At 37.0% G+C, this 14083-nt stretch overlaps 1 protein-coding gene and 1 long non-coding RNA gene across 2 annotated transcripts in view; one reads left to right on the top strand and one right to left on the bottom strand.

Annotated features, from left to right (window-relative positions):
- Nucleotides 1–14083, bottom strand: part of LOC129059610 (uncharacterized) — a 1962070-nt gene that overhangs the window by 1637376 nt on the left and 310611 nt on the right. The gene's annotated exons all lie outside the window — the stretch shown is intronic.
- On the top strand, nt 12934–13347 carry LOC100431668 (small ribosomal subunit protein uS19-like). Its single transcript, XM_054556394.2, has one exon. The coding sequence runs from the start codon at nt 12952–12954 to the stop codon at nt 13345–13347; it is 396 nt and encodes a 131-aa protein (XP_054412369.2). The 5' UTR covers nt 12934–12951.

Raw genomic sequence — 14083 nt, 5'->3', positions numbered from 1 at the left:
GAAATGAGAGGCTTTCAGGAATTCTAATCCCTTATGCAAAGCATATTTGAGTCAAACATTACTACCCTGTACACTTTCCCTTGTTAGTGAAAACTGTTTTCAGTTCCATCAATCTCAGTCTATTTATTTAGAAATTACTGAGTTATTAGAGCTGCTGTCTGGTCTCTTGTGTTTAATTTTCACTCGGCATCACATTCAGAAATTCTAGCTGCTGACAAAGTGCTGTGTGGTTCCATTTCTGCATCTTTCAGTCCTATAAAATGAATCTTGCTGTGAAAAATGAAGATTAATGAGCTTTATAATGACTCTCCCCTGCTAAACCCAATCTGAATAAAGAGGAGAGGAAGGGTGTGTTTGTGTGTGTGTGTGCGCGTGTGTGTGTGCAGAGTGTGAAAAGGACAACAGGAAAAAGGCTATGGGTTCCTTTGGATAAAATTAAGACATGAAATTTTGGTGGTTCCTCCAGAAATTAAGCATAGAATTTACAATATGATCCATCAACTCTATTTCTGGATACAGACAAAAAAAACAGACCTGAAAAGGGGGACTTGAACAGATATTTGTACACCCATGTTCATAGAAGCATTATTCACAATAGCCAAAAAGTAGACCAAACCCAACTGTCCATCAACAAATAAATGGAGAAGCAAAATGTGGTATATACATGCAATGGAATATTATTGAGCCTTAAAAAGGAAGGAAACTCTGATACATACTACAACATAGATGAACCTTGAAAACTTTGTGCAAAATGAAATAAACCAGTCACAAAGGACAAATATTGACTACTCTGGGTACCACTTAAATATGTTATATATTGTACCTAGAGTAGTCAAATTCATAGAGAAAGAAAATAGAATGGGGATTATGAGGGGCTGAGGGGAGGAGGGAATAGGGAGTTATTGTCTAATGAGCGCAGTTTTAGTTTTGCAAGATGTATGGTGATGAAGGTTTCACAACAATGTGAATGTACTTTATGGCACCAAACTGTACATTTAAAAAACAGTAAAAATGGTAAATTCTATCTTATCTTTTACTATAATAAAAATCAAATAAAAAATTAGCTATGAGCCTAATGAGCCAGCTCATGAACCAAGTAACTATTTTCAGCAACTGCATATTTTGAAATATAAGAAACAAACTTTGCACATACTTGTTTCTTTCTTTTAAACTTAATAGTTTATCAAAGGCCTCCAAAACAAACACTAGTCTCCAAAGGATTTGACGGACTCCCTCAGTAAAGAGGATTTCTGGATATTCCATATACACATTAGCTCTTCTGAGAATGGATAGCCTTGTTCTTTTATTTTAAGGCAAATATCACAGACTGCTGATTTCTCTGAAACAAGGTTATGGCAATTTTAGAGAGGAAAGCACTGGCACAGGTGGTGTTTATATGTTAAATGAGAAGCACAGTTCAAACAGGAAGTTGATAAACAGAGTGTGCTGGTTTAATTTGTGAATTTCCAATAATTCTCACTGTTTCATTGTTAATTATAGTAAACTCCATTACCCTATCTTTTTTGAAATATCAACTTCAACTGAACATTCTAGAGTGTACTGGCAGCATCTTTTCTATGGATGGTGTCAATTAACCAAACTAAAGTTACATATGCATCTTTTCAGTCATATAGACGAGTTGCTTCTATGAATTCACAAATATTTTTGCTTAATTTTCTCCTTGTCTAGGTATGAGATTCACATAAATTAGAATATTTGTGGGAGATTTTGATAGAGTTTTGGCTTCTAATGCAAAGAAATTATTAAAATGTGGAAGGTGTAATAACTTTGTTAGTATAAAATATGTGGCACTTTGAAAGGAATTTACTGTATATTTTAATAACCATATCATTTGTGAATATTAAATATGATGGGAAATAAAATTTTTCAGCAACATCTATATCAAGCAATAAACTTTTAATCCCTAGTCTCTTAAATATCAAGAATATGCACTTCTGGAATAACTGTGAAAAAGTGGCCAGAAGTGCAATTCCCTTTCTCTCCTTTTAGTTTCCAGAAATTGTTACACATCATTGCTCTTTGCTTAATAGTGTGACATCTTGAGACAAGCTTAACTCTGACTCTGTTGAAGGTAGTCATTGATCCAGTAGCTTCTGCCTTCTTAGTGAATCAAACTCAATGTAGTCCCCCTTCTGACTCTTTTTTTCAATTTACTTTAATACTTTCAAGAAATGTTCAGTGCTTTTCTTTGCTAGAAATCTCATAAATATTCACATATTTATGAGCAAGGGAGTAGGCAGGAAATACCTTAAAAGGTTTGGCAATCTCAATGACCTACAACTCTTGACACAGAGGTCCCATTTGATATATTCGTTAGAAGCAAGATAGTTTTATATATGCCATTTTTTTCAAAGTGTGGGATATTTATAAAAATAACTAATATTTTTTTGAATGCATAGGATGTGCCAGACACTGGGCTAAACATTTTACAAGCCCCATCTAGTACAGTGTCCAAGAGGATTTCCAAGGTCACACCAGAATGTCATTAAGCTAAGTAGAATCACATAAAGGAAAAACATGATCTATTTTTAATGCTTTTTCGATCATGATTAAATAGGCAAAAGTAGTAATTTGGTGTTAGTCTGTCTTTAAGGCCTCCTTAATTGCTGGCAATCTTTCTCTTTAACAGAAGGAGAAGGAACCTTAAGCATAGCTGATGACAATGGTTAGCCGGATTTTAATAACACTACTTGTTTTGGTATGTACTTTTACTATATTTATGTTCAGTGATACAGGCATTCCATCTGCAGTGGTGACAGAGTCTCCTTTGTAAATAAATTAAGTAGAGATAGGAATAGTCAATATAAAGAGAAATGTAAATTAAAGAATAATTTTGGAATATTTGGTTATGACAGAATCAGAAAGTGACACAAGGATTTCTAAAGTAAATGAAGCATTGTATTAGAGAATAATGTGCCTAATGATCTACAACCATCAGGGTTGATTAAAAACTCCTTCTAAAATGTAGTAGAATATTTGTTAATTCAACATGTATTACTGAGAACACAGTATATGCCATGCACTGTGTACAATGCTGGGTGTGGCGAATATGGTATTCATGATCCCTGACTCAATGAAGCTTATCATTTGTCAAGGAGAGGGACATTAAACAGGTAATTACAACAAAGTGTAAAGACATTTCCTATTAAAAGCAAAACAAACAACAAAGAACTGTTCATAGGGCCTGGACTAGTTTATAGAAATTGTACATCCAAAGAAATCCAAAGTTATAGAAACAGTTGAAATTAGATAAAAGCATTAGCAGCCGAGCGTTTTTTTGGTTATTCATTTAATCAACAAGGCTCATTTCCTCCTTGACTTTAGGTTAAGTATTCAGATCTCTCTGGAACTCAGTTCTGTCATCGTTACGGTTGTTGTGAGGATTAAAACAGCTGGGGCATGCACAATGCTTAGTCTACTGCCCACTGCATTCAATAAATCATAACTATTCTTATTAATGTGAATCTACAATGTGACAGAGACTGTGTCAGGCAATTGGCATAAAAGTGACATACAATTTCTGTTTAGTAAAAAGGAAATGGAAGATGATTCTAAACAGAAGAAACAGAATCTTTGAGACCAATGACACTCCAAAGAAAACTCAGGTGTAGATGGAGTAGATGATATAAGTGGTGGGACATGAGATTAGAAAGTTAAAATGATCACTATATGTATCTAAATATGCAATTTTGACTTGATTCTATGGTTCAGTGGTTTATATGGTTTTTTTGCAAACCCCCTAAAATTATGTTGTCTTAAATTTTTCAATTAAGTTTCAATAGCAAAAAACTGTATTTCTAGGAATTTATAAATAACACTCCATTTAAAAATAAAACTTAAACATACTGAAAAAATCTAATTACTATAATTAATATGAAAATTATTATCTTGTTTGAAAATACATGAACAGTCCTCCTTTGATAGTTGAAAACTCTATACCACTATTTTTTCTTCTTGAATTCATAGTTCTATTCCACTTTCCCTACAAAATTATTTTTCTTATATTTTTATTCCAGAATATTTTAAAAGTTTGCTCTAACATAATAATAATAGTTTCTAAAAAATGTTACATCCATAAGACATTGACATTATTTCCCTCTAGACTGAATTTTTAGCATGTTTGTATGTAACGTAAAATACTAAAAATTTCAATCAATAATTACTCAAAGTAGCAACATTTTATTTGTGCTATATTCTTTAATAACTCCAAGACCTTTAATAAGTAGTTCATATATCCATGAATAAAAATGTTGGATTGCTAGAATAAGCATCAAATCTATGCTTATTTTTCATTTATGAGTTTAAGTCTTGAGAACTTAATCATTAACATGTAAATGGGTATAAAAAACATACTCCCTGGCACTCAATTCTTATGAATTTTTCTGGGTTTTATATCAAAAATCACATAACTATGCACCTCCAACATTATCTGTAGTGGTCTACCAGGCAAATTTTGTTAAAAACAAAACATGAAAAACCAACTAATTCACAAAGGTATTTGTTATGTAGTCATTAGGCTGATTCACTTTCTCGGACTAACAACATTCTGAGTGGCTCTTTAGTTGAGCCCCAGGTTTTTGCTTGCTGGTGCAATATGCGTTTCTTTAAAAAAAAAAAAAAGTGAGAAAACAGCAGGCCAGGTGTGGCGGTTCACGCCTATAATCCTAGCACTTTAGGAGGCCGAGGCAGGCAGATCACCTGAGGTCAGGATTTTGAAACCAGGATGGCTAACATGCCGAAACCCCGTCTCTACTAAAAGTACAAAAATTAGCCGGGCATAGTGGCGCAGGCCTGCAGTCCCAGCTACTTGGGATGCTGAGGCAGGAGGGAGGCAACGATTGAACCAGGGAGGCAAAGATTGCAGTGAGCCAAGATCCGCCATTGCACTCCAGCCTGAGTGACAGAGCAACTCCGTCTCAAGAAAATAAATAAATAAATAAATAAATAAATAAATAAATAAATAAATATGGGTAAAGGCTGATAAACCACGACACCTAAGCCACAGATGGACAGATTAGTTTGGGAAATAGCATATGTGATATTTGGTGTGTGGATCCTTTCTATGTCCATAATCTCCATACCTCAGTCCAGTGTGACAACTACTCCTGTAAACAACACAGCCATAAGAATGTTTTAGGAAGGGAGATGGACACATTATTTTTTCTTGTTTTTCTTGTCAAAATAATTTTAATGGCAGTAGAGAGGATGAATTTTGGGTTGGTAGAAGAATATATTACACACAATACTTAGGTGAAAATATGATTTTTTGATGATGAATGATTCAAGAAAATATTTTAAAAGCAAGATTGACAAAGTTTAGTGGCTGAGGATATATGAGGAATAACTCAAATAACATAATCTCTAATAGGCTCACTGATTTGAGTATCAATGTCATTAACTGAGACCAGAAATATGAAAGATGAGTATATTTGGGAAATAAAGTTAGATTTGAACACTTAATTTAAAATGCATGTGGGTGTAAGTATTTGGGTTTATTTCTGGGTTCTCTATGCTGTTCCATTGGTCTATGTGCCTATTTTTATACCAGTACCATGCTGTTTTGGTGACCACGGCCTTATACTATAGTTTGAAATCAGGTAATGTGATGCCTCCAGATTTGTTCTTTTTGCTTAGTCTTGCTTTGGATATGCAGGCACTTTTTTGGTTCCATATGAATTTTAGAATTGTTTTTTCTAATTCTGTGAAGAATGATGGTAGTATTTTGATGAGAATTGTGTTGAATTTTTAGATTGCTTTTGGCAGTATGGTCATTTTCACAATATTGATTCTAACCATCCATGAACATGGGATGTGTTTCCATCAAAAACATAAAGTGGGGAAAGGACACCCTTTTCAACAAATGGTGCTGGGATAATTGGCCAGCCACATGTAGGAGAATGAAACTGGATCCTCATCTCTCACTTTATACAAAAATCAACTCAAAATGGATTAAGGACTTAAATCCAAGACCTGAAACCGTAAAAATTCTAGAAGATAACATTGGAAAAACCCTTCTAGACACTGGCATAGGGAAAGATTTCACGACCAAGAACCCAAAAGCAAATACAATAAAAACAAAGATAAGGCCAGCGCAGTGGCTCATGCCTGTAATCTCAGCACTTTGGGAGGCCGAGGAAGGCAGATCATGAAGTCAAGAGATCGAGACCAGCCTGGCCAACATGGTGAAACTCCATTTCTACTAAAAATACAAAAATTAGCTGGGTGGGGTGGCACGCGTGTGCCTGTAGTCCTAGTTACTCAGGAGGCTGAGGCAGGAGAATTGCTTGAACCCAGGAGATGGAGATTGCAGTGAGCCGAGATCATGCCACTGCACTCCAGCCTGGCAATAGAGCGAGACTCCATCAAAAAAACAAAAACAAAAACAACCCTCAAAGATGAATAGCTGAGACTTAATTAAAGAGCTTTTGCACAGCAAAAGGAACAGTCAGCAGAGTAAATAGACAATCCACAGAGTGGGAGAACATCTTCACAATCTATACGTCTGATGAAGGACTAATATCCACAACCTACAATGAACTCAAACAAATCAGTAAGAAAAAAACAAAAAATCCCATCAAAAAGTGGACTCAGTCACCTGGCTGGAGTGCAGTGGTGGGATCTTGGCTCAAGCAATCTCTGCCTCCTGGGTTCTAGCGATTCTCCTGCCTCCACCTCCCAAGTAGCTGGGATTACAGGCGTGCACCACCACACCCAGCTAATTTTTGTATTTTTAGTGGAGATGGGGTTTCACCGTGTTGGCCAGGATGGTCTTGATCCCCTGACCTCATGATACACCCACCTTGGCCTCCCAAAATGCTGAGATTACAGGTGTGAGCCACTGCATGAAGATACACAAATGGCCAACAAACATACAAAAAAAAAAATGCTCAACATCACTAATGATCAGTGAAATGCAAATCAAAACCACAATGCAATATTACCTTACTCCTCCAAGAATGGCCATAATAAAAAATCAAAAAATAACAGATGTTGGTGTGGATGTGGTGAACAGGGAACACTTCTACACTGCTGGGGGGAATGTAAACTAGTACAGCAACTACGGAAAACAGTGTGGAGATTCCTTAAAGAACTAAAAGTAGAACTACCATTTGATCCAGCAATTCCACTACTGGGTATCTACCCATATAAAAATAAGTTGTTACATGAAAAAGATACTTGCACACACATCTTTATAGCAGCACAGTTTGCAACTGCAAAATCATGGAACCAACCCAAATGCCCATCAATCAACGAGTGGATAAAGAAACTGACACACACACACACACGATAGAATACTACTCAGTCATAAAAAGGAATGAATTAATGGCCTTTGCAGTGACCTGGTTGAGATTGGAGACTATTATTCTAAGTGAAATTACTCACGAATGGAAAACCAAACATCCTATGTTCTCACTGATATGTGAGCTAAGCCATGAGGACTCAAAGGCATAAGAATGATACAGTGAACTTTGGGGACTTGGGGGGAAGGGTGAGACAGGGGCGAGGGATAAAAGACTACAAATAGGGTGCAGTGTGTACTGCTTGAGTGATGAGTGCACCAAAATCTCACAAAGCACCATTAAGAACTGACTAATGTAACCAAATACTACCTGTACCCCAATAACCTATGAAAAATAAAATAAAATGCATATGGGATATTCAGAGGATATCCATTTTGCCTACACATATGAAATTCTGGAAGGAAGTGGAGTTCAAAACATAAATCTCCTTGGTCTTACATCACTGAAGACCAAGACTACATCACATTCTTAAGAGGGATTTATAAAACCAAAGAAGAAAGAATGAAGGGCAAATTTCTGAAGAGTACAATATCTAAATAAAAGGAGCCTAAGAAAGGCTGTGTCAAGGGTAGGAGTCAAAAGAGGATAGAGCTGTAGGATGAGGAGAGAGTGGCCAGTAACTTTAGAGACAGCTCTGCTGCTCTTTCCTCAGCCCCACACCAAAGGACTACTCCCAAACTCTGTGGAAAAGAGATCCATAATTTAAGAGAAAACACAGATATGCTCATGAATATGCTCCAACTGTTATGCCAGTTTCTACTCATGTGTATCAATATACATTGAATGCATAGGCTTTGACTTCACAGAAACATTAGTCAAAATTTTTGATTCCCTTTCTGCATTGTTAAAAATAAAATTAGGCCGACCACGGTGGCTCATGCCTATAATAGCAGCACTTTGAGAGGCTGAGGCAGGTGGATCACTTGAGGCCAGGAGTTCCAGACCAGGCTGGCCAACATGGCAAAACCCTGTCTCTACTAAAAATACAAGAAAATTAGACAGGCATGGTGGCACACGCCTGTAATCCCAACTACTTGGGAGGCCGAGGCAGAAGAATTGCTTGAACCTGGGAGATGAAGGTTGCAATGAGCCAAGATTGCACCACTGCACTCCAGCCTGGGTGACAAAGTGAGACTCTGTCTCAAAAAACAAACAAACAAACAAACAAAAGCAAAACAAAAATTATAATGCTATCTACTTCATATGGAAAACATTGTCAATATATTTAAAGTGCTTAGCTAAAAGTTGGCACAGATTAAATATCCACAAAATTATTGTTCATATTTGCATATTACTAATGTTAAATATTTAGTAAAAAAACATTTCACTCTCCTAAAATCGTGTGTCTGTGTGTGTGTGTATGTTTGAAAAGTCTTGAATGAAAGAGCTCCTCAAGCCAATACTGAATAAGAGAATTTGCTGACTCATTGATGGTCACTTTCTCTTGTTGCATATTTAGGGTCTGCCATGCTGGATCACTACTTCCGAGATGCACAGATAATACCGTAAAATAGAATGAAGAACCTCTAAACCAGAGTTTGTGTTGTGACTGATATTGATGCTCTGCCAAACTTGTTTGAATCTTAACTAAAGTCAGAATTATTAGAAAATGTGTTATGGTTGACCTATTTTTCTTAATTCAGGGTTAACCAGACATTTCTGAACATTTTTAACAAACATTCTCAACGAACATTTTCAGTCAAATTAAATTTGGTAGGCCAAATAAAAATGATCCTTTAAAATTTTCTTATATTGCATTGGGGTTTTTCCCCTTAGTACTAGTGAAAATCATAAGTTGATTTGGAAATGCATTTTTTAGGTGACTGAATTGAACATACAGTCAGTAGAAGATTTGAAGATTGAAACTGCTGATTTCTTAGTTTGTCAATAACTTTTTTTTATATCATGAGTATTTCTTAGCTTTGGTCCTTATATTGCCTACCTTCTTCTAAAAAAATACAGAAAAAAAAGATTCTGTCTCATTTCTGAAGAGGCAATCTTGCAGAAATAGTTAAGCTACCCAAGCAATATAATTGCTAAAATTATTACTATTAAAAATTGCTAAAATTACTACTAAAAATACAAGAAAATTAGACAGACATGGTGGCACACGCCTGTAATCCCAACTACTTGGGAGGCTGAGGCAGAAGAATTGCTTGAACCTGGGAGATGAAGGTCGCAGTGAGCCAAGACTGCGTCACTGCACACCGCCTATGGAGGATGGGGGAAACTGTTTTTAATTTAGACTTAATGAGAATGGCTGAATGTATTTTATAATATGTACATGGTGACTCCAACCTTCTCTACCTTTCACAAATTCCCATAGAAGACAGACCACCCCATACTAACTACACAAACACACACATATAAATACATACACCACTCTCGGTAGTTACAGTTGCCAGATGAAACACAGGATACCCAGTTAAATTTCAATTTCAGAAAAACAATGATTAAACTTTTTAGAATAAGCATATTCCACATATAATTCTTTTCATTGTTTTTCTAAAATGTAACTGATTTGAACTGAGTCTCCTGTATTTTAATTTGCTAAATCTGGCAAACTTATCAAGAGTTGAACACGCTACCTCCATGACAGATATATTTTGAAAGGTAAACACGCCCTGTCCATCTGCTTTCCATTGTTATCAACATCTTTATATCTGAGTATCAAGTAACGGGTAGAGTATACAATATTGCTGAATATTCTTTAGAGTCTATCCAATGATTCTACAAATGATTTGTTTATCTCTTGGCATGTGCCTTGGCTGAAACTTAATACTTAACTATATTTTTGTTTATTTCATTTTTATCCAAATTTTAACAGTTATCTATCTGCCTTCTTAGAGCAGTGATTGAAAATCTGAGGTAAGGGCCATCTGATCAAAATTCTTGGTCTAGATTATGGCTTTTCTTGATAATAATAAAGACAAGCTTTACAAAATTGAAATTAAGATTACTAAGGAGCAGAAACATGGTTATGTGCAAGAAGCAGTATCTTTTCACAAATCGTTCTTCTCTCTCTTCCACAAGATATGACACAGTATTTTATATATTAATAATATTAAGTATTTAATGTCAATCTTATAACATCAAATATTTGTTATAATTGAAGAGTTCTTAGCAAAACTTGAAAAAGTACATCATTTCTTCCAGTAAAAAAATAGAGAAGACAAGAAAGAATATTTTTCCCTGTGAAGTGATCTTACAAGTGTGACAAATGATTTATCTAAAATGAGAATTGTATTTGTTATAATTCCAAAAAGAAAAGTTACATTTTAAATTGATTATAACCGTCAAAACTCAATGGATAAAGGCAGCTTGTAATAGTATTATACCAACTTCATACTCAATGAAATTTTAGCTTTCTACTCAAACAATATTGTCACCATAAATTTTTCTACATTAGTTTTATAAATATGTAATTTCAAAAAATCTGAATGTTGTTCCTTTGCTTAAACCACTTTAAAATCACACATAAAGAGTCACACTTATAATACTCATCTACTGCTAAAGTTACTCTTAGAAATGTTGAAAATTTCTCTGGATCTAAAAATACTTGGCTTTATAAGAAAAGTAAAGAAGCACAGAGTAAAACCAATTTTAAGAACAACCACATTATTTTGTGTGTCTATTAAGTTTTTTATTGATAGATAATATTTTACATATTTATGGCATACATGTGATATTTGGTCCCATGCACAGAGTGGACAATAATCCAGTCAAGGTATTTGGGGTGTCCATCACCTCGAGTATTTACCATTACTGTGTTGAGCCCAGGATGTATTCTGAGTGACCAATGATGTTTAATGATTTTCTATATGTTGTAATATCTTCTGTACATCATTTGGTTTACCTTTTCTTCTCTCTTTTTTTTTTGAGACAGGGTCTCGCTCTGTCACCCAGGCTGGAGTGCAGTGGCGCCATCTTGGCTCACTGCAACCTCTGCCTCCAGGTTCAAGCGATTTTCCTGCCTCAACCTCCCGAGTAGCTGGGATTACAGGTACCCACCACCACGCCCAGCTGATTTTGTATTTTTAGTAGAGATAGGGTTTCACCATGTTGCCCAGGCTGGTCTCAAACTTATGACCTCAGGTGATCCGCCTACCTTGGTCTCCCAAAGTGCTGGGAATACAGGCGTGAGCCACCGTGCCCAGCCTCTATCAGTTTTTTATCTTGTGCAGTGGGGAGCCCAGGTTCAGTCTATTCTTAAATCCAATACATAACTATAACTTTGGAGAAAATACGTGAGGTCGGTTAATCCTGAAGTTTTTATGAAAAAACGCGGCTCCCTGAAACAATGTCAATCTTCCATGCTATTGGTACAAATAGATCTCTTGTTTCCCTGTCTGGCCCTTGCATCTGCACACGCTTCTTAGTCATTAAGCACGAGAGTTCTAGAAACAGATTTCTATCTTGGCCTGCCCGTTACTAGTTACTTGACCTTGTGACACTTAACATTGTGCCTCAATTTCCTCATGTAAATGTGGGAAACAAAACCAATACTTAGCCTTTCTCACATAATTACCAGGTTTAGCTCGTGTAATTCAGCGTTACTCCAAGTTGAGGTTTCCTGGAAGGGATAAATTACTTATATCGACTTGGCGATGCGGGCTCTTTTTCGGTTCCATATGAACTTTAAAGTAGTTTTTTCCAATTCTGTGAAGAAAGTAATTGGTAGCTTGATGGGGATGGCAGAAAACAACAGGTGCTGGAGAGGATGTGGAGAAACAGGAAGACTTTTACACTGTTGGTGGGACTGTAAACTAGTTCAACCCTTGTGGAAGTCAGTGTGGCGATTCCTCAGGGATCTAGAACTAGAAATACCATTTGACCCAGCCATCCCATTACTGGGTATATACCCAAAGGACTATAAATCATGCTGCTATAAAGACACATGCACTTGTATGTTTATTGTGGCACTATTCACAATAGCAAAACTTGGAACCAACCCAAATGTCCAACAATGATAGACTGGATTAAGAAAATGTGGCACATATACACCATGGAATACTATGCAGCCATAACAAATGACGAGTTCATGTCCTTCGTAGGGACATGGATGAAACTGGAAATCATCATTCTCAGTAAAGTATCGCAAGAACAAAAAACCAAACACCGCATATTCTCACTCATAGGTGGGAATTGAACAATGAGAACACATGGACACAGGAAGGGGAACATCACACTCTGGGGACTGTTGTGGGGTGGGGGGAGGGGGAGGGATAGATTTGGGAGATATACCTAATGCTAGATGACGATTTAGTGGGTGCAGCGCACCAGCATGGCACATGTATACATATGTGACTAACCGGCACATTGTGCACATGTACCCTAGAACTTTAAGTATAATAATAATAAAATACAATTAAAAAATTACTTATATTGTTTTTGATATATCAGCTAATTAAAATGTGAGAATCAAAACAGTGCAGAGCTTTCCTCACATAAATATGAGGTTTACCTCACGTAATTCACCGTTTCTCAAAGTTGAGGCTTCCTTGAAGGGAAAAACTTACTGACGTTGTTTTTAATATATCAGCTAATCAAAATCATTACAGAATTAGGTTAAAATCCGTATGTGAAAGACTCTGGCACTTATGGAATCATTTTCAGAGGATCCGGCAAGATGGCAGAGGTAGAGGAGAAGCAGCGGACCTCCCGCAAGTTCACCTACCGCGGTGTGGACCTGCGCCAGCTGCTGGACATGTCCTTTGAGCCGCCGAGGCAGCTGTACGGTGCACGCCAGCTGCTGCGGCTGAACCACGGCCTGCGGCGGAATGCTGAGGCGCAAGCCGCACTCGCTGCTGAGGCGCCGACCATAGGGAAGCAGGAAGTGGTGAAGACGCACCTGCGGGATATGATCATCCCTCCCAAGATGGTGGGCAGCAGCGTGGGCGTCTACAACGGCAAGACCTTCAACCAGGTGGAGATCAAGCTGGAGATGATCGGCCACTACCTGGGCGAGTTCTCCATCACCTACAAGCCCGAGAAGCACGCTGATGCAAATTTGAATACACCATGATGACTCTTTCCCCACTGCTCTGTTCTATTCAATCTACTATATAGTGTATGTGTATTTGACTTTTCAATAGCACTACCATGTTAGTATGTTTTAAGTCCAATTCTGTTTTTTTATCACTATCCTAACATAAATATAGTAATAAGTCTCCATGATCATAAACAAAAGCAAGCACAGATGATGAATTGATGAGTAAGACATCATTTCATGCCAGGAAGTAAAATCACGCTATGATGCAACGCCTGCTCCCATTACAAAGCAGTTTAGATAAAACAGAAAAAGAGAAAAACGTGAAAGACAGAGCTGGCCTTAAAAACTGGACAGACATTTTCATGAGCCATAAGTATAAGAAGATGAGTAGGACTACATCCTCTGGCCTTCTGGGATTAAAAGCTCCAAAGCAGGCAGTGACAAGAGGTCAGTTTCTCTGGGGCCATTGGGATGAAAAGTACTCCCATATATGGATGTACAGAGCCAGGCCTACTGCTTATTATGGCAAAAATTGGATGCCCAGAGCTCTTGATGTTTATTAGAGGAGGCTTAACAAAACAAAAAAACTGCGCTCTCTTGGGCTACAGATGATATGACCTTGTGGAACTGTGAAAACAGAAAGCCACACTTTCAAAGGTAAGAAATGAATCGAGTTCTCTGCTTGCTTAGTGGCCGTCTCTGTTACTTTCCTGTGGGTCAGAGTAGCAAACTTTTACTCTAAAACCCGGTTCTTGAATAAGCACCAGAT

The sequence above is a fragment of the Pongo abelii genome, chromosome 4 (genome assembly GCF_028885655.2).
Source record: "Pongo abelii isolate AG06213 chromosome 4, NHGRI_mPonAbe1-v2.0_pri, whole genome shotgun sequence".
Classification (NCBI taxonomy): domain Eukaryota; kingdom Metazoa; phylum Chordata; class Mammalia; order Primates; family Hominidae; genus Pongo; species Pongo abelii.
Note: the sequence above shows the minus strand (reverse complement) of the source record. Positions and strands in the feature narration are given on the sequence as shown.

What these genes read in the sequence shown, in the direction of transcription:
- LOC100431668 (XM_054556394.2), top strand. Translation starts at nt 12,952, where the DNA reads ATGGCAGAGGTAGAGGAGAAGCAGCGGACCTCCCGCAAGTTCACCTAC.